Here is an 18,331-nt window from a genome sequence, read left to right as displayed (position 1 = left end):
GTTAGTTAATACAGAAGAGGATTGCGACAAATTACTGGGAGGTATTAATAAACTTATAGAATGGGCATATAATTAGCCAACTAACTTCAATATAGATAAGTGCAAGGTAATACATTTTGGTAGGAAGAATAAGGAGGCTATATATTCCTTGGAAGTAAGTGTCTAAGTGGGGTAGAGGAACAGAGGGATCTGGGGGTACAGATGCAGAGATCACTAAGAGTAACGATGCAGGTCAATAAGTCAATAAAATAGCAAATAAAGCATTGGGGTTAATTTCTATAGCGGTAGAATTGAAAAGCAGTGAAGTTGTGCTAAACCTTGGTTAAACCATACTTGGAGTATTGTGAACAGTTCTGGATATAGAGGCACTGGAGAGGGTGCAAAAAACATTATTAAAATGATACCAGAACTGAGAAGTTATAGCTACCAGGAAAGATTGACCAGACTGGAACTCTTTTCTTTAGAAAAGAAAAGACTGAGGGGTTAGAGGTCTTTAAGATTATGAAAGTGTTTGATAGGGTCGACATAGAGAAGATGTTTCCACTTGAAGTGGAGACCAATCTATGGGCCATAAATATAGGATAGCTACTAATAAATGCAAGAGGGAATTAAGGAGAAACTTTTTGCCAGAGAGTGGTGAGAATGTGGAACTCGCTGCCACAGGGAGTGGTTGAAGCAAATAGTATAGATGCATTTAAGGGGAAGAACGATAAGTACATGAGGGAGAAAGCAATAGAAGCATATGCTGATAGGGTGAGATGAAGTAGTGTGGGAACTGGAGCATAAACCAGTTGGACCAAATGGCAGGCCACTCTGCTGTAAATTCTATGTCATTCTATGCAATACTTAAAAATGCTGGTCCCTTCATACCTGTCGATTGAGTCACTTTCATTAGGCCTCTGCGGAACATGAATCTCAGGCCAGGCTTCAGATGAAAGTTCTTTGCCCCTCCGGTTACAGAAATGAGAAGATGTGGAGGATTTAGACCCCAGTACTTGGTCATGAGGTGGTACAGTGTCATTGGAGCAGTGTTGTTTGAGACTCGGACATACTATAAAAAACAGCCGAGAACAAAAGTCACTTGGTTACTCGGGTCACCAGCTCGGGTTGGACATATTCCAGGAAGATTCATCACATGACCTGCTGCCACCAACTGCCCCGCCCACACCCTCCCACCATTGGTCACTCAGCACGTCCGTCACCGCAACCCACCCAGGCCAACAGTGAAATGACTGGACTCTTTGTTGGATGATTCTGGACTGTCAGTCAAACAGCCTTTATTTCTCATCTCCAATATTTCTATAACTAAAAGTGTTCAAAGAAAATGGTAAGAAGAATGGGAGATGCAATATAAACTAAATGGTACAATTTTAAAGGAGGTGCAGGAACAGAGAGACTTAGAGGGGTGTACGTACAGAAGTCTTTGATGGTGGTAGGACAAGTTGCGAAGCCTGTTAAAAAAGCAGATGGGATCCTTGGCTTTGTAAACTGAGGCAGAGAGAGTACAAAAGCAAACGAACCTGAAAGTCTTTTTATAACCACATTAAAAGTAAAACGGCAGTCGAAGGAAGGGTGGGGCTGATTCGGAACCAAAAAGGAGATCTTCTTGTGGAGCCAGAGGGCATGGCTGAGGAACTAAATGAGTACTTTGCATCTGTCTTCACGAAAGAAGAGGATGCTGCCAATGTCACAGTAAAGGAGGAGATAGTAGCAATAGTGGACAGGATAAAAATAGATAAATAGGAGGTACACAAAGGGTTGGCAGTGCTCAAAGTAGGAAAGTTACCCAGTCTGGATGGGATGCATTCTAGGTTACTGAAGAAAATAGAGGAGGCACTAGCCACAATCTTCCAATCCTCCTTAGATATCAGGGTGGTGCCAAAGGACTGGAGGATTGCAAATGTTACACTCCTGTTTAAAAAGGGGGAGAGGGATAATTCCAGCACTACAGGCCTGTCAGCCTAAATTTGGTGGTGGGGAAACTTTAAGCGACAATAATCAAGGACAAAATTAATTTGTACTTGGAAAACGTATGGCTAATAAATGAAAGTCAGCATGGATTTTTTAAAGGCAAATTGCGTTTTATGAACTTTATTGAGTCCTTTAATGAAGTAACGGAGAGTGTTGACGAATGTAATGCAGTTGATGCTGTGCATATGGACTTTCAAAAGGCATTTCACAAAGTACCAAATAATAGACTTGTTAGCAAAATTGAAGCCCATGGGATTAAAAGGAGAAGCAGATGGATAGAAACTTGGCTAAGGGAGGGAAGTATACAGTGGTGTTCGCTTTGATATATATCAATGACCTGCACTTGGATATACAAGGTATCATTTCAAATTTTGGAGATTCCACATAACTCGGAAAAGTAGTAAACAATAAGGAGGATGATAACACACTTCAGGAGGCTAAAGACAGACAGGTAAAATAGGCGGACACATGGCAGATGAAGTTTAACGCAGAGAGGTGCGAAGTGATGCAGTTTGGTAGAAAGAATGAGGAGGGACAATGGATTAGAAATTAATTTCGGGTAGTGATACAAAACAAGCGGTATAGGATCGACCACCCATTATACGCAGTGCCTGATATTCAGTTCCATTGACGCAAAGATTAGTGGCATAATAAGTACAACGGAGAGGAGAGGCAATATAAACTCAATGATACAGTTTAAAGGGGTGCAGGAACAGAGAGATCTGGGGATTTATGTACACAAACTTTTGAAGGGGCAGGACAAGTTGAGAATGCTGTTAAAAAAAACACTGGTTAGGCCTCAGCTGGAGCATTGTGTCCAATTCTGGGCACCACACTTTAGTAGGATGTCAAGGCCTTGGAGAGGGTGCACAGGAGATTTACTAGAATGATATCAGGGATGAGGGACTTCAGTTAAGTGAAGAGACTAGAGAAACTGGAATAGTTCTCTTTAGAGCAGAGAAGTTTAAGGGAAGATTTAATGGAGGTGTTCGAAATCATGAGGTGTTCGAAATCATAGAGTAAATAAAGAGAAACTGTTTCCAATGGCAGAAGAGTTGTTAACCAGAGGGCAAAGACTTAAGGTAATTGGCAAAAGAAACAGAGGGGCGATGAATGAAGATTTTTTACGCAGCGAGTTATGATGACCTGGAATGCATGGCCAGAATGTGTGGCGGAGGCAGATTCAATAATAATTTTCAAAAATTGGATAACTTCTTGAAGGGTAAAAATTTGCAGGGTTTGGGGAAAGAGCAGGGGAGTGGGATTAATTGGATAGCACTCAAAGAGCTGGCACAAGCATGACGGGCTGAATGGCTTTCTTTATGCTGTATCATTCTATTATTCTCTGTAAACTGGTCAGGCTATAATTACAGCCTCTGCCAGTGGTGGAGCTGCAATTCAAGTCTAACAAGTCTACAATGACAGTTTCCACTAAAAATATGGTCATGAGGATTCATAATGAAAAAGTTCACAGGAGGTGCTGACAGACAGGAGCCAGAGGGCATGGCTGAGGTATTAAATGAGTATTTTGCATCTATCTTCACCAAGGAAGAAAATGCTGCCATAGACATAGTAAAGGAGAAGGTAGAGTAGTCACTGGATGGGATAAGAATTGATAGAGGAGGTACTAGAAAGGCTGGCTGTACTTAAAGTAGAAAAGTCACCAGGACCGGATGGGATGCTGAGTGAAGTGAAGGAAGAAATTGCGGAGGTACCTGCCATAATCTTCCAATCCTCTTTAGAAACAGGGGGTGGTGCCAGAGGACTGGGGAATTGCAAATGTTACAGCCATATACAAAAAGTGTGTAATGATAAAACCAGCAACTACGGGCCAGTCTGTTTAACTTCGGGACTGAGGAAGCTTTTAGAAACAATAATCAGGGACAAAGTTAACAGTCACTTGGACAAGTGTGGATTAATTAAGAAAAGCCATCACGGATTTGTTAAAGGCAAATCGTATTTAACCTACTTGATTGAGTTTTTTGATGAGGTAACAGAGAAGGTTGATGAGGGCAATGCATTTGATGTGGGGTACATGGATTTCCAAAAGGTGTTCGACAAAATGCCACATTATATAGTCTTGCCAGAAAATTTGAAGTCCATGGAATAAAAGGGATAGTGGATACAAAATTGGCTAAATGACAGGAAACAGAAAGTAATAGTGAATGGTTGTTTTTTGGACTAGAAGAAGCTATACTATGATAGGCGTTGGTCTAGGACCACTGCTTTTCTTGATATATATTACTGACTTGGATGTGGATGTACAGGGCACAATTTCAAATTTTGCAGATGACACAAAACTTGGAAGTAAAGTGAACAGTGAGGAGGGTAGTGATAGATTCAAGAGGATATAGACAGGCTGGTGGAATGAGCAGACAAGTGGCAGATGAAATTTAACACAGAATAGTGTGAAGTGATACATTTTGGTAGAAAGAATGAGGAGAGGAAATATAAACTAAGGGTACAATCCTAAAGGGGGTGCATGAACAGAGAGACCTGGGGGTATGTGTTCACAAATCATTGAAGGTGGCAGGGCAGGTTGAGAAAGCAGTTAAAAAAGCTTATGGGATTCTGGGCTTCTTTAATAGAGGAATCGGCCGAGAAATTTGGTGCCGGCCCATTTGGGGACAGTGACACTCGTGAGGCGTGAGACTTTGTGCCAGGCGCAGAAGTCTCATCCCTCGCGATAAATTGGGGTTACTGCCCCCAAATTTCATTTCTGGGGCAGGAGTGGATCGCACGGCTCAGCAGCGCTACGCACTGGGCCGTGTAGTGATGCTGCTTACCTGAATTAAAAGAAAGAGCCCAAGATGCATACTCTGCATAATAGGAACCCACCTACCTGGACCACTGGGGGTCCTGTGCAATCAGCCTGGCACTCAAGCAGAGTGTCGAGCTGAGTGATCGCGGCACTGAACTCGCATCCAAAGTGGAACTGGAGCAGAAAAGAAAACGGGAGATTTTTTTCAGGACCAGCCAGCCACCTCCCCTTTAAATTTTGTCCCGGTAGCAGCCGGCCGCTGGGTTCGCTCCCCCTGAACCTGTCACACATATCGCCCGGCGCAGCTTCAGGGGGCGAAACCCAATTTAGGCGCCAGGGCGATGTCATGATCTCCGGGCGCAGGAGCTTTGGCCGCACCGCTATAGTGCCGCCGGTAAATTCCACCGAATTTAACGGGAGTCGTTAGTGGCGCCGCGCCCAGTCACAAAATCATTTGCGCCCGCGAACGGGAGTTGCAAAACACCCCAATTTCTCCTCCATAGAGTAAGAAAGTATGGAAATTATGACAAACCTTTATAAAACACTGGTCTGGCCTCAACTGAAGTATTGTGTCCAATTCTGAGCACCGCACTTTAGGAAGGATGTGAAGGCCATGGAGAGGGTGTAGAAAAGATTTATGAGAATGATTCCAGGGATGTGCGACTTCAGGTACTTGGATAGACTGGAGAAGCTGGGGTTGTTCTCCTTCGAGCAGAGAAGGTTGAGAGGAGATTTGATAGAGGTGTTCAAAATCATGAGGGATCTGGACAGAGTGGATAGAGAGAAACTGTGCCCATTCGTGGAAGGGTCGAGAACCAGAGGGCACAGATTTAAAGTTATTGGCAAAAGAACCAAAGGCGACATGAGGAAAAACTTTTTGCACAGCGAGTGGTTAGGATCTGAAATGCACTGCCTGAAAGGGTGGTGGAGGTAGATTCAAACCCAGCTTTCAAAAGGCAATTGGATAATTACCTGAAGGAAAAAGATTTGCAAGACGAGGGGGTAAGGGCGGGGAAGTGGGACTAGCTGAAGTGCTCTTGAGGAGAGCAGACACAGGCTCGACGGGCGGAATGGCCGCCTTCTGTGCTCAGTCTATGATTCTATGACATAAGGGGTCGATTTTAACTGATCCCATCGGGCAGGTACAGGTGGCTGCAGGAAGGACAAGCAGCAGCCGAGCTGTAAAACCGATGCCAAGGTTTTTAATATGCTATAGAGGGATAGAACCACTCACCTTCCCAATCTTCTGTCCTTGTCCTTCAAATGCTATGTCTCCAAATGCATCTGTTGGAATTTGCCGGACGTGTTTTGTGGAATTCCATTTCTCTCTTTGTAATTGTCCTAGGCTAATGGCCTCCTTAGTGTGGCAATCTCTGGCGTATCCACATTCACACACTTGCCTTTGAAGAAAAACACAAGATGAGCCTGTCATCAAACCGCATCATTGTAGACTGGAGCATCACAGTAAGCCCCCTCGCCAGCCCAGCATGCCACTTATCTTCTCAGCTCCTCCCACTCCTCCAGCAGCACCCACTAATCCTGCTGCTCCCGGCTCCACCTGGTTCCATCTGCTCCTCCTGCTCCTAGCACTCCTCCTAGTTTTCCCTGCTCCTCCCGCTCTCCCTGCTCCTCCCAGGGCAGTCAGTCTGGGGTCAGGCTGGAGTGTCAGGCTTGTGTCAGTCTGGGGTCAGTCTGGCATCTCAGTCTGGGGTTCCGGTTTGGGGTCCGGGTCTGAGTTCCCGGTCTGGGGTCCCGGTCTAGGGGCTCGGTCTGGGGTCCCGGTCTGGGGTCTCGGTCTGGGGTCCCAGTCTGGGGCCCCGGTCTGGGGTCTCAGTCTGGGGTCCCGGTCTGAGTTCCCAGTCTGGGGTCTCGGTCTGGGGTCCCTGTCTGGGTTCTCAGTCTGGGGTCTCAGTCTGGGGTTCCAGTCTGGGGTCTCGGTCTGGGGTCCCGGTCTGGGGTCTCGGTCTGGGGTCCCGGTCTGGGGTCCCGGTCTGGGTTCTCAGTCTGGGGTCCCAGTCTGGGGTTCTGGTCTGGGGTCTCAGTCTGGGGTCTCGGTCTGGGGTCCCGGTCTGGGGTCCCGGTCTGAGTTCCTGGTCTGGGGTCCCAGTCTGGGGTCCCGGTCTGGGGTCCCGGTCTGGGGTCTTGGTCTGGAGTCTCGGTCTGGGGTCTCAGTCTGGGGTCTCAGCCTGGGGTCTCAGCCTGGGGTCTCGGTCTGGGGTCTTGATCTGGGGTCTCGGTCTGGGGTCTCGGTCTGGGGTCCCAATCTGGGTCCCAGTCTGGGATCTCGGTTTGGGGTCTCGGTCTGGGGTCAAACACATTGGCCTGGGTATTAACAGTACTACCACACCAGAACAACACCATTTGTGACAGGACGGGAGGGGTTCGATCGCGGCAGGGCCTTGTTAGCGGTGGGGATGACATCTTGTAGGATTCAGGGCAGCCACAAATACCCGAGCCAGGGTTCAGTCATGGCATGAATGGCAGCAGCTAGTGGAAGGGATGGAGGGTGCAAGAGACAGTGACAAGGAGAGGGTAGATGCCATTGAGTGGCTCCAAGGTGGGTGGAGCTGCAAACAGCACCACCAAGCCACCTATCTTTGAATCGGAGAAGGGTCATTTCAGAGGGAATCATGTACATCACTAAATTCCATGTTTGAATCCCTCCAATCTGGTTTCCGCGCCTGCCACAGTACCGAAGCAACTCTCATCAAAGTCACAAATGACATCATTTTGTGACTGTGACAAAGGAAAACTATCCCGCCTTCTTGACTTGTCTGCAGCCTTTAAGAAGGTTGACATTGTATCCTCTTTCCAACACCTCTCCACTGTTGTCCAGCTGGGAAGGACTGCACTCGCCTGGTTTCCATTCTTGTCTATCTAATTGTAGCCAGAGAATCTCCTGCAACAGCTTCTCTTCCCACTCCCACATCATTACCTCTGGTGTCCCCCAAGGATCTATCCTTGCCCCCCTCCCCCCTATTTCTCATCTACTTATTGCCCCTTGGCAACATCATCCGGAAACATAGTATCAGTTTCAACATGTACGCTGATGACACCACCACTTCTCTCAACCCCTCCATGGTCTCTAAATTGTCAGACAGCTTGTCCGACATCCAGTTCTGGATGAGCAGAAATTTCCTCCAATTGAATATTGGGAAGACCGAAGCCATTGTTTTGGTCCCCGTCACAAACTCTGTTCCCTAGACACTAACTCCATCCCTCTTCCCAACTCCTGTCTGAGGCTGAACCAGACTGTTCGCAACCTTGGTATCATATTTGACCCTAAAATGAGCTTTCGACCACATATCCGCACCATAATTAAGACCGCCTATTTCCACCTCTGTAACATCGCCCGTCTCCGCCCTTGCCTCAGCTCATCTGCTGCTGAAGCCCTCATCCATGCCTTTGTTACCTCTAGACTTGACTATTCCAATGCACTCCTGGCTGGTCTCCCACATTCTACCCTACGTAAGTTAGAGGTGATCCAAAACTCGCTGCCCGTGTCCTAACTCGTACCAAGTCCCGCTCATCTATCACCCCTGTGCTCGCTGACCTATATTGGCTTCCGGTTAAGCAATGCCTCGATTTCAAAATTCTCATCCTTATTTTCAAATCCCTCCATGGTCTAGCCCCTCCCTATCTCTGTAATCTGCTCCAGCTCCACAACCTCCGGAGATGTCTGCGCTCCTCTAATTCTGCCCTCCAGAGCATCCCTGGTTGTAATCATAAGAACATAAGAAATAGGAGCAGAAGTAGGCCATTTGGTTACTCGAGCCTGCTCCGCCATTCAATAAGATCATGCCTGATCTGATCATGGACTCAGCTCCACTTCCCTGCCTGCTCCCCATAACCCTTTACTGCCTTATCACTCAAAAATCTGTCTATTTCCGCCTTAAATATATTCAACGACCCAGCCTCCACAGCTCTCTGGGGCAGAAAACTCCATAGATTTACAACCCTCTGAGAAAATAAATGCCTCCTCATCTCAGTTTTAAATGGGCGGCCCCTTATTCTGAGAATATGTCCCCTAGTTATAGTTTCCCCTATTAGTGAAAATATCCTCTCTGCATCCACCTTGTCGAGCCCCCTCATTATCTTATATGTTTCAATAAGATCACCTCTCATTCTTCTGAATTCCATTGTGTAGAGGCCCAACCTACTCAACCTATCTTCATAAGTCAACCCCCTCATCTCCGGAATCAACCTAGTGAACCTTCTCTGAACAGTCTCCAATGCAAGTGCATCCTTCCTTAAATACGGTGGCCAAAACTGTATGCAGTACTCTAGGTGTGGCTTTACCAATACCCTGTACAGTTGTAGCAGGACTTCTCTGCTTTGCTCTATCCCCCTTGCAACAAAGACCAAGATTCCATTTTCCTTCCTGAAGACTTGCTGTACCTGCATACTAACTTCTTGTATTTCATGCACAAGGATACCCAAATCCCTCTGCACTGCAGCACTTTGCAATTTTTCTCCATTTAAATTGTAATTTTCTTTTCTATTTTTTCTGCCAAAGTGGATAACCTCACATTTTCCCACATTATACTCCATCTGCCAAATATTTGCCCACTCACTTAGCCTGTCCAAATCACTTTGCAGATTTTTTGTGATCTCCTCACAATTTGCTTTCCCACCCATCTTTGTATCATCAGCAAACTTGGCTACATTACACTCGGTCCCTTCATCCAAGTCATTAATATAGATTGTAAATAGTTGAGGACCCAGCACCCCACTAGTCACTGTTTGCCAACCGTAAAATGACCCATTTATCCCGACTTTCTGTTTTCTGTTAGTTAGCCAATCCTCTATCCATGCTAACATATTACACCCCAACCCCGTGGACTTTTATCTTGTGCAGTAACCTCTTATGTGGCACCTTATCGAATGCTTCTGGAAATCCAAATACACCACATCCACTGGTTCCCTCTTATCCACCCTATTCGTTATATCCTCAAAAACTCCAACAAATTTGTCAAACATGATTTCCCTTTCATAAAACCATGCTGACTCTGCTTGATTGAATTATTCTTTTCCAAATATCCTGCTACTGCTTCCTTAATAATGGACTACAGCATTTTCCCAACGACAGATGTTAGGCTAACTGGTCTATAGTTTTCTGCTTTTTGTCTGCCTCCTTTTTTAAATAGGGGCATTACATTTGCAGTTTTCCAATCTGTTGGGACCACCCCAGAATCCAGGAAATTTTGGTAAATTACAACCAATGCATCCACTATCTCTACAGCCACTTCTTTTAAGACCCTAGGATGTAAGCCATCAGGTCCAAGGGACTTATCCGCCTTTAGTCCCATTTTTTTACCGAGTACTACTTCTTAGTGATAGTGATTGTATTAAATTCCTCCCTCCCTTTAGCCCTTTGATTATCCACTATTGGGATGTTTTTAGTGTCTTCTACCATGAAGACCGATACAAAATATTTGTTCAACATCTCTGTTATTTCCCTGTTTTCCATTATTAATTCCCCAGTCTCATCCTCTAGGCGACCAACATTTACTTTAGCCACTCTTTTCCTTTTTATGTACCTGTAGAAACTCTTGCTATCTGTTTTTATATTTCGTGCTAATTTACTTTCATAATCTATCTTCCCTCTCTTTATCATTTTTTTAGTCGTCCTTTGTTGGCTTTTAATAGTTTCCCAATCCTCTGGCCTCCCATTAGTCTTGGCCACATTGTATGCCCTTGTTTTCAATTTGATACCAACCCTTATTTCCTTAGTTAGCCACAGATGGTTATCCCTTCTCTTACAGTCTTTCCTTCTCATTGGGATATATTTTTGTTGTGAGTTATGAAATATCTCCTTAAATGTCTGCCACTGTTCATCAACCGTCCCATACTTTAATTTCTTTTCCCAGTCCACTTTAGCCAATTCTGCCCTCATACCTTTGCAGTCTCCTTTATTTATGCTTAGGACACTGGTTTAAGAACCAACTTTCTCACCCTCCAACTGAATTTGAAATTCAACCATGTTATGGTCACTCATTCCTAGAGGGTCCTTTACTACGAGATCATTTATTAATCCTGTCTCATTATACAGTACCAGATCCAAGATAGCCTGCTCCCTGGTTGGTTCTGCAACATACTGTTCAAGGAAACTATCCTGATACACTCTATGAACTCTTCCTCAAGGCTACCCTGGCCAATTTGCTTTGTCCAATCAATATGAAGGTTAAAATCGCCCAGGATTATTGCCGTTCCTTTATTACAAGACTCCATTATTTCTTGATTTATATTCCGTCCATCAGTGTAGCTACTGTAGTGTAATTGCTCAACCATTGGTGGCTGTGCCTTCTTTTGCCTAGGCCCCAAGCTCTGGAACTCCCTGCCTAAACCTCTCCACCTCTTTCCTCCTTCAAGATGTTCCTTAAAACATATCTCTTTGACCAAGCTTTTGATCACCTGCGCTAATTTCTACTTATGTGGCTTGGTGTTAAATTTTTATCGCATAATACTCCTGTGAAGCGCCTTGGATCGTTTCACTATGTTAAAGGTGCTATATAAATAGTTGTTGTTGTTGTAAATATGAGAGAAAGCTGGAATTCTTTGTAAATGGTCTGATCTGTGAGCGGGATTACTGTATCCATTACGTTATAGTGTTGTGACTACCCAGAATTGGAAGGGGACAATCACTTTTCAGATGATCCTGGGACAGGGGTGAACATCAAAAGCAATAACTGGGAATTGTCTTTCCCTCTGGGCCTAAGGCTGTGATTTGCTGGTTCCAGTCCAAGCCCACCCAACCACGAGCTCTCTGCCTTCTTACCCAGCAGTCTCCGCAAAATATATACATTCCTTTTTTCTGATGTTTTCGTGAATCCATTTTCTGAAGCGATCCTGAAGAAAATAAATAAATATATTTTTTAAAAGGTCTCTAATCATAGAATCATGCGAACACAAGAGTCGGCCATTCAGCTCCTCGAGCCTGTTCTGCCATTCAATTAGATCATGGCTAATCCGTAGCTTAACTCCATCTAGCCACCTTGGTTCCATATCTCTTAATACCCTTGCCTAATGAAAATCTATCAAGCTTGGTTTTAAAATTTTCAATTAACCCCCAAGCGCAGCAGCTTTTTGAGGACAGAGTTCCAGGTTTCCAGTACGATTTGTGTGAAGAAGTGCTTCCTGACACCAACCCTGAACGGCCTAGCTTTAATTTTAAGGTTATGCCCCCTTGTTCTGGACTCACCCACCAGTAGAAATAGTTTTTCTCTATCTAAGCCTAGTCTATGCAACCAGTCTTCATAATTTAACCCTTTTAGTCTGAGTATCATTCTGGTGAATCAGTGCTGCACCCGCTCCAGGGCCAACATATCCTTCCTGAGGTGCGATGCCCAGAACTGAATGCAGTGCTCCAGACGGAGTCTAATCAGAGCTCTGTACAACTGTAACATAACTTCCACACCTTTGTATTCCAGCCCTCGAGATAAAGGCCAACATTCCATTAGCCTTTTTAATTATTTTTTGTACCTGTCCACTAGTATTTAGTGATTTCTGTACCTGGACCCCTAAGTCTCTCTGTTCATCCACAGTTACCAGCTTCTCTCCATTTAAAAAATACTCTGATCTATCTTTCTTGGGTTCAAAGTGGATGACCTCACACTTTCCCACTCCATCTGCCACAGTTTTGCCCACTCACTTAATTTATCAATGTCCCTTTGCATCTTTCTACTCCCATCTACATGGTTTACTCTGCCACCTAACTTGGTGTTATCAGCAAGCTTGGATATACGTAGAATTACCGAGAATTTACAGCACAGAAACAGGCCATTCAGCCTAACTGGTCCATACATTTATGCTTCACATGAGTCTCCTCCCACCCGACTTCATTAAATTCTATCTGCATATCCTCCTATTCCTTTCGCCCTCGTGTAGTTATCCAGCTTCCCCTTAAATGCATAGAATCATAGAAATTTACAGCATGGAAGGAAGCTATTTCGGCCCATCGGGTCAGCGCCGTCGACCAAGAGCTATCCGCCTAATCCCACTTTTCAACTTTTGGTCCATAGCCCTGTAGGTTACAGCACTTTAAGTGCACATCTAAGTATTTTTTTAAATGTGGCGAGACTTTCTGCCTCTACCACCCTTTCAGGCAATAAGTTCCGGAACCCCACCACCATCTGGGTAAAGAAATTTCCCCTCATATCTCGTCTATACCTGCCCCCAATTACTTTAAATCTATGCTCCTTGGTTATTGACCCCTCCGCCAAGGGAAACGGGTTCTTCCTATTCACTGTATCCAGGCCCCGCATAACTTTATACACCTCAATCAGGTCTCCCCTCTGTCTCCTCTGTTCCAAAGAAAACACCCAGCATCTCCAATCTTTCCTCATAGCCAAAATTCTCCAATCCAGGCAACATTCTTGTAAATCTCCTCTGCACGCTTTCCAGTGCAATTACATCTTTCCTGTCATGTGGTGACCAGAACTGCACACAGTACTCCAGCTGTGGCCTAACCAGTGTTTTATACAGTTCAAGTAGAAAGTCCTTGCTCTTGTATTCCATGCCTCGACTAATAAAGGCAAGTATTCCGTATGCCTTCTTAACCACCTTATCTACCTGGCCTGCTACCTTCAGGGATCTGTGGATCTGCACTCCAAGGTCCCATTGTTCCTCTACACATTTAATGTGTGTTCCCTTGCCTTGTTAGATCTCCCCAAATGCATTACCTCAGACTTATCCGGATTGAATTCCATTTGCCACTGTTCTGCCCACCTGATCAGTACATTGATATCTTCCTGTAGTCCGCAGCTATATTCTTCATTATCAACCTATTTTAGTGTCATCTGCAAACTTCTCAATCATACCCTCACCATTCAAGTTCAAGTCATTGATATATATCACAAAAAGCAAGGGACCCAGCACTGAGCCCTGCGGAACCCCACTGGATACAGCCTTCCAGTCACAAAAACACCCATCAACCCTTTGTTTCCTGCCTCTGAGCCAATTTTGGATCCAACTTGCCACTTTGCCCTGAATACCATAGGCTTTTACTTTCATGACCAGTCTGTCATGTGGGACCTTATCAAAAGCTTTGCTAAAATCCATATATACTACACTGCCCTCATCGACCCTCCTGGCTACCTCCTCAAAAAATTCAATCAAGTTAGTCAGACACGACCTTCCTTTAACAAATCCATGCTGACTTTCCTTGATTAATCATTGTCTTTCCAAATAAAGATTTAGAAACATAGAAACATAGAAAATAGGTGCAGGAGTAGGCCATTCGGCCCTTCTAGCCTGCACCGCCATTCAATGAATTCATGGCTGAACATGCAACTTCAGTACCCCATTCCTGCTTTCTCACCATACCCCTTGATTCCCCTAGTAGTAAGGACTTCATCTAACTCCTTTTTGAATATATTTAGTGAATTGGCCTCAACAACTTTCTGTGGTAGAGAATTCCACAGGTTCACCATCTCTGGGTGAAGAAATTCCTCCTCATCTCGGTCCTAAATGTCTTACCCCTTATCCTTAGACTGTGTCCCCTGGTTCTGGACTTCCCCAACATTGGGAACATTCTTCCTGCATCTAACCTGTCTAACCCTGTCAGAATTTTAAACGTTTCTATGAGGTCCCCTCTCATTCTTCTGAACTCCAGTGAATACAAGCCCAGTTGATCCAGTCTTTCTTGATAGGTCAGTCCCGCCATCCCGGGAATCAGTCTGGTGAACCTTCGCTGCACTCCCTCAATAGCAAGAATGTCCTTCCTCAGGTTAGGAGACCAAAACTGTACACAATACTCCAGGTGTGGCCTCACCAAGGCCCTGTACAACTGTAGCAACACCTCCCTGCCCCTGTACTCAAATCCCCTCGCTATGAAGGCCAACATGCCATTTGCTTTCTTAACCGCCTGCTGTACCTGCATGCCAACCTTCAATGACTGATGTACCATGACACCCAGGTCTCGTTGCACCTCCCCTTTTCCTAATCTGTCACCATTCAGATAATAGTCTGTCTCTCTGTTTTTACCACCAAAGTGGATAACCTCACATTTATCCACATTATACTTCATCTGCCATGCATTTGCCCACTCACCTAACCTATCCAAGTCGCTCTGCAGCCTCATAGCATCCTCCTCGCAGCTCACACTGTCACCTAACTTAGTGTCATCCGCAAATTTGGAGATACTACATTTAATCCCATCGTCTAAATCATTAATATACAGTGTAAACAGCTGGGGCCCCAGCACAGAACCTTGCGGTACCCCACTAGTCACTGCCTGCCATTCTTAAAAGTCCCCATTTACTCCTACTCTTTGCTTCCTGTCTGACAACCAGTTCTCAATCCATGTCAGCACACTACCCCCAATCCCATGTGCTTTAACTTTGCACATTAATCTCTTGTGTGTGACCTTGTCGAAAGCCTTCTGAAAGTCCAAATATACCACATCAACTGGTTCTCCCTTGTCCACTCTACTGGAAACATCCTCAAAAAATTCCAGAAGATTTGTCAAGCATGATTTCCCTTTCACAAATCCATGCTGACTTGGACCTATCATATCACCTCTTTCCAAATGCACTGCTATGACATCCTTAATAATTGATTCCATCATTTTACCCACTACCGATGTCAGGCTGACCGGTCTATAATTCCCTGTTATCTCTCTCCCTCCTTTTTTAAAAAGTGGGGTTACATTCGCTACCCTCCACTCCATAGGAACTGATCCAGAGTCAATGGAATGTTGGAAAATGACTGTCAATGCATCCACTATTTCCAAGGCCACCTCCTTAAGCACTCTGGGATGCAGTCCATCAGGCCCTGGGGATTTATCGGCCTTCAATCCCATCAATTTCCCCAACACAATTTCCCGACTAATAAGGATTTCCCTCAGTTCCTCCTCCTTACTAGACCCTCCGACCCCTTTTATATCCGGAAGGTTGTTTGTGTCCTCCTCAGTGAATACCAAACCAAAGTACTTGTTCAATTGGTCCGCCATTTCTTTGTTCCCCGTTATGACTTCCCCTGATTCTGACTGCAGGGGACCTACGTTTGTCTTTACTAACCTTTTTCTCTTTACATATCTATAGAAACTTTTGCAATCCGTCTTAATGTTCCCTGCAAGCTTCTTCTCGTACTCCATTTTCCCTGCCCTAATCAAACCCTTTGTCCTCCTCTGCTGAGTTCTAAATTTCTCCCAGTCCCTGGGTTTGCTGCTATTTCTGGCCAATTTGTATGCCACTTCCTTGGCTTTAATACTATCCCTGATTTCCCTTGATAGCCGCGGTTGAGCCACCTTCCCTTTTTTATTTTTACGCCAGACAGGAATGTACAATTGTTGTAGTTCATCCATGCGGTCTCTAAATGTCTGCCATTGCCCATCCACAGTCAACCCCTTCAATATCATTCGCCAATCTATCCTAGCCAATTCACGCCTCATACCTTCAAAGTTACCCTTCTTTAAGTTCTGGACCATGGTCTCTGAATTAACTGTTTCATTCTCCATCCTAATGCAGAATTCCACCATATTATGGTCACTCTTCCCCAAGGGGTCTCGCACAACGAGATTGCTAATTAATCCTCTCTCATTACACAACACCCAGTCTAAGATGGCCTCCCCCCTAGTTGGTTCCTCGACATATTGGTCTAAAAAACCATCCCTTATGCACTCCAGGAAATCCTCCCCCACCGTATTGCTTCCAGTTTGGTTAACCCAATCTATGTGCATATTAAAGTCACCCATTATAACTGCTGCACCTTTATTGCACGCACCCCTAATTTCATGTTTGATGCCCTCCCCAACATCACTACTACTGTTTGGAGGTCTGTACACAACTCCCACTAACGTTTTTTGCCCTTTGGTATTCTGCAGCTCTACCCATATAGATTCCACATCATCCAAGCTAATGTCCTTCTGAACTATTGCATTAATTTCCTCCTTAACCAGCAATGCTACCTCACCTCCTTTTCCTTTTATTCTATCTTTCCTGAATGTTGAATACACCTGGATGTTGAGTTCCCAGCCCTGATTATCCTGGAGCCACGTCTCCGTAATCCCAATCACATCATATTTGTTAACATCTATTTGCACAGTTAATTCACCCACCTTATTGCGGATACTCCTTGCATTAAGACACAAAGCCTTCAGGCTTGTTTTTTTAACACCCTTTATCCTTTTAGAATTTTGCTGTACAGTGGCCCTTTTTGTTCTTTGCCTTGGGTTTCTCTGCCCTCCACTTTTCCTCATCTCCTTTCTGTCTTTTGATTTTGCCTCCTTTTTGTTTCCCTCTGTCTCCCTGCATTGGTTCCCATCCCCCTGCCATATTAGTTTAACTCCTCCCCAACAGCACTAGCAAACACTCCCCCTAGGACATTGGTTCCGGTCCTGCCCAGGTGCAGACCGTCCGGTTTGTACTGGTCCCACCTCCCCCAGAACCGGTTCCAATGCCCCAGGAATTTGAATCCCTCCCTGCTGCACCACTGCTCAAGCCACGTATTCATCTGCGCTATCCTGCGATTCCTACTCTGACTATCACGTGGTAGCAATCCCGAGATTACTACTTTTGAGGTCCTACTTTTTAATTTAGCTCCTAGCTCCTTAAATTCGTTTCGGAGGACCTCATCCCTTTTTTTACCTTTGTCGTTGGTACCAATGTGCACCACGACAACTGGCTGATCTCCCTCCCTTTTTAGAATGTCCTGCACCCGCTCCGAGACATCCTTGACCCTTGCACCAGGGAGGCAACATACCATCCTGGAGTCTCGGTTGCGGCCGCAGAAATGCCTATCTATTCCCTTTACAATTGAATCCCCTATCACTATTGCTCTCCCACTCTTTTTCCTGCCCTCCTGTGCAACAGAGCCAGCCACGGTGCCATGAACTTGGCTGCTGCTGCCCTCCCCTGATGAGTCATCCCCCTCAACAGTACCCAAAGCAGTGTATCTGTTTTGCAGGGGGATGACCACAGGGGACTCCTGCACTACCTTCCTTGCACTACTCTTCCTGCTGGTCTTCCATTCCCTAGCTGGCTGTGGACCCTTCTCCTGCGGTAAGACCAACTCGCTACACGTGATACTCACGTCATTCTCAGCATCGTCGATGCTCCAGAGTGAATCCACCCTCAGCTCCAACTCCGCAACGCGGACCGTCAGGAGCTTGAGGTGGATACACTTCCTGCAGATATAGTCGTCAGGGACACAGGTGTCGTCCCTGAGTTCCCACATGGTACAGGAGGAGCATAACACCCGACCGAGCTCTCCTGCCATGACTTAACCCTTAGATACACTTAAATTGGCAACAACAATGTTAAAAGTTACTCACTGTTATAGAAGAGAAAAAAGAAAAGAGAAAAACTACTCACCAATCACCAGCCAATCACTTACCCTCTTGGCTGTGACGTCACCTTTTGATTTCTTTCTACTTCTTTTTTGCTTTCTCTCCCCGCTGCAGCTGCACAGGTACGCCTCTCACTGCCGCTGAGCATTTATAGGCCTCACCAACGCCAGGAACTCCCACCTCTCGCTGCCGCTGAGCATTTATAGGCCTCACCAACGCCAGGAACTCCCACCTCTCGCTGCCGCTGAGCATTTATAGGCCTCACCAACGCCAGGAACTCCCGCCTCTCGGACTGCCGCCGCCTCTATCTG

At 45.4% G+C, this 18,331-nt stretch overlaps 1 protein-coding gene across 1 annotated transcript in view; it reads right to left on the bottom strand.

The window, feature by feature from the left end:
- Window positions 1-18,331, bottom strand: part of trpm2 (transient receptor potential cation channel, subfamily M, member 2) — a 410,019-nt gene that overhangs the window by 316,803 nt on the left and 74,885 nt on the right. The window contains exons 3-5 of the mRNA XM_070876247.1: window positions 11,511-11,581; window positions 5,967-6,132; window positions 871-1,051 (exon numbers count right to left, since the gene is read on the bottom strand). Coding sequence (XP_070732348.1) covers window positions 871-1,051; window positions 5,967-6,132; window positions 11,511-11,581 — 418 coding nt within the window. The remainder of the gene's footprint in view (window positions 1-870; window positions 1,052-5,966; window positions 6,133-11,510; window positions 11,582-18,331) is intronic.

Source organism: Pristiophorus japonicus, chromosome 3, assembly GCF_044704955.1.
Source record: "Pristiophorus japonicus isolate sPriJap1 chromosome 3, sPriJap1.hap1, whole genome shotgun sequence".
NCBI lineage: Eukaryota > Metazoa > Chordata > Chondrichthyes > Pristiophoridae > Pristiophorus > Pristiophorus japonicus.
This window is presented reverse-complemented; position numbering and strand designations above follow the sequence as displayed.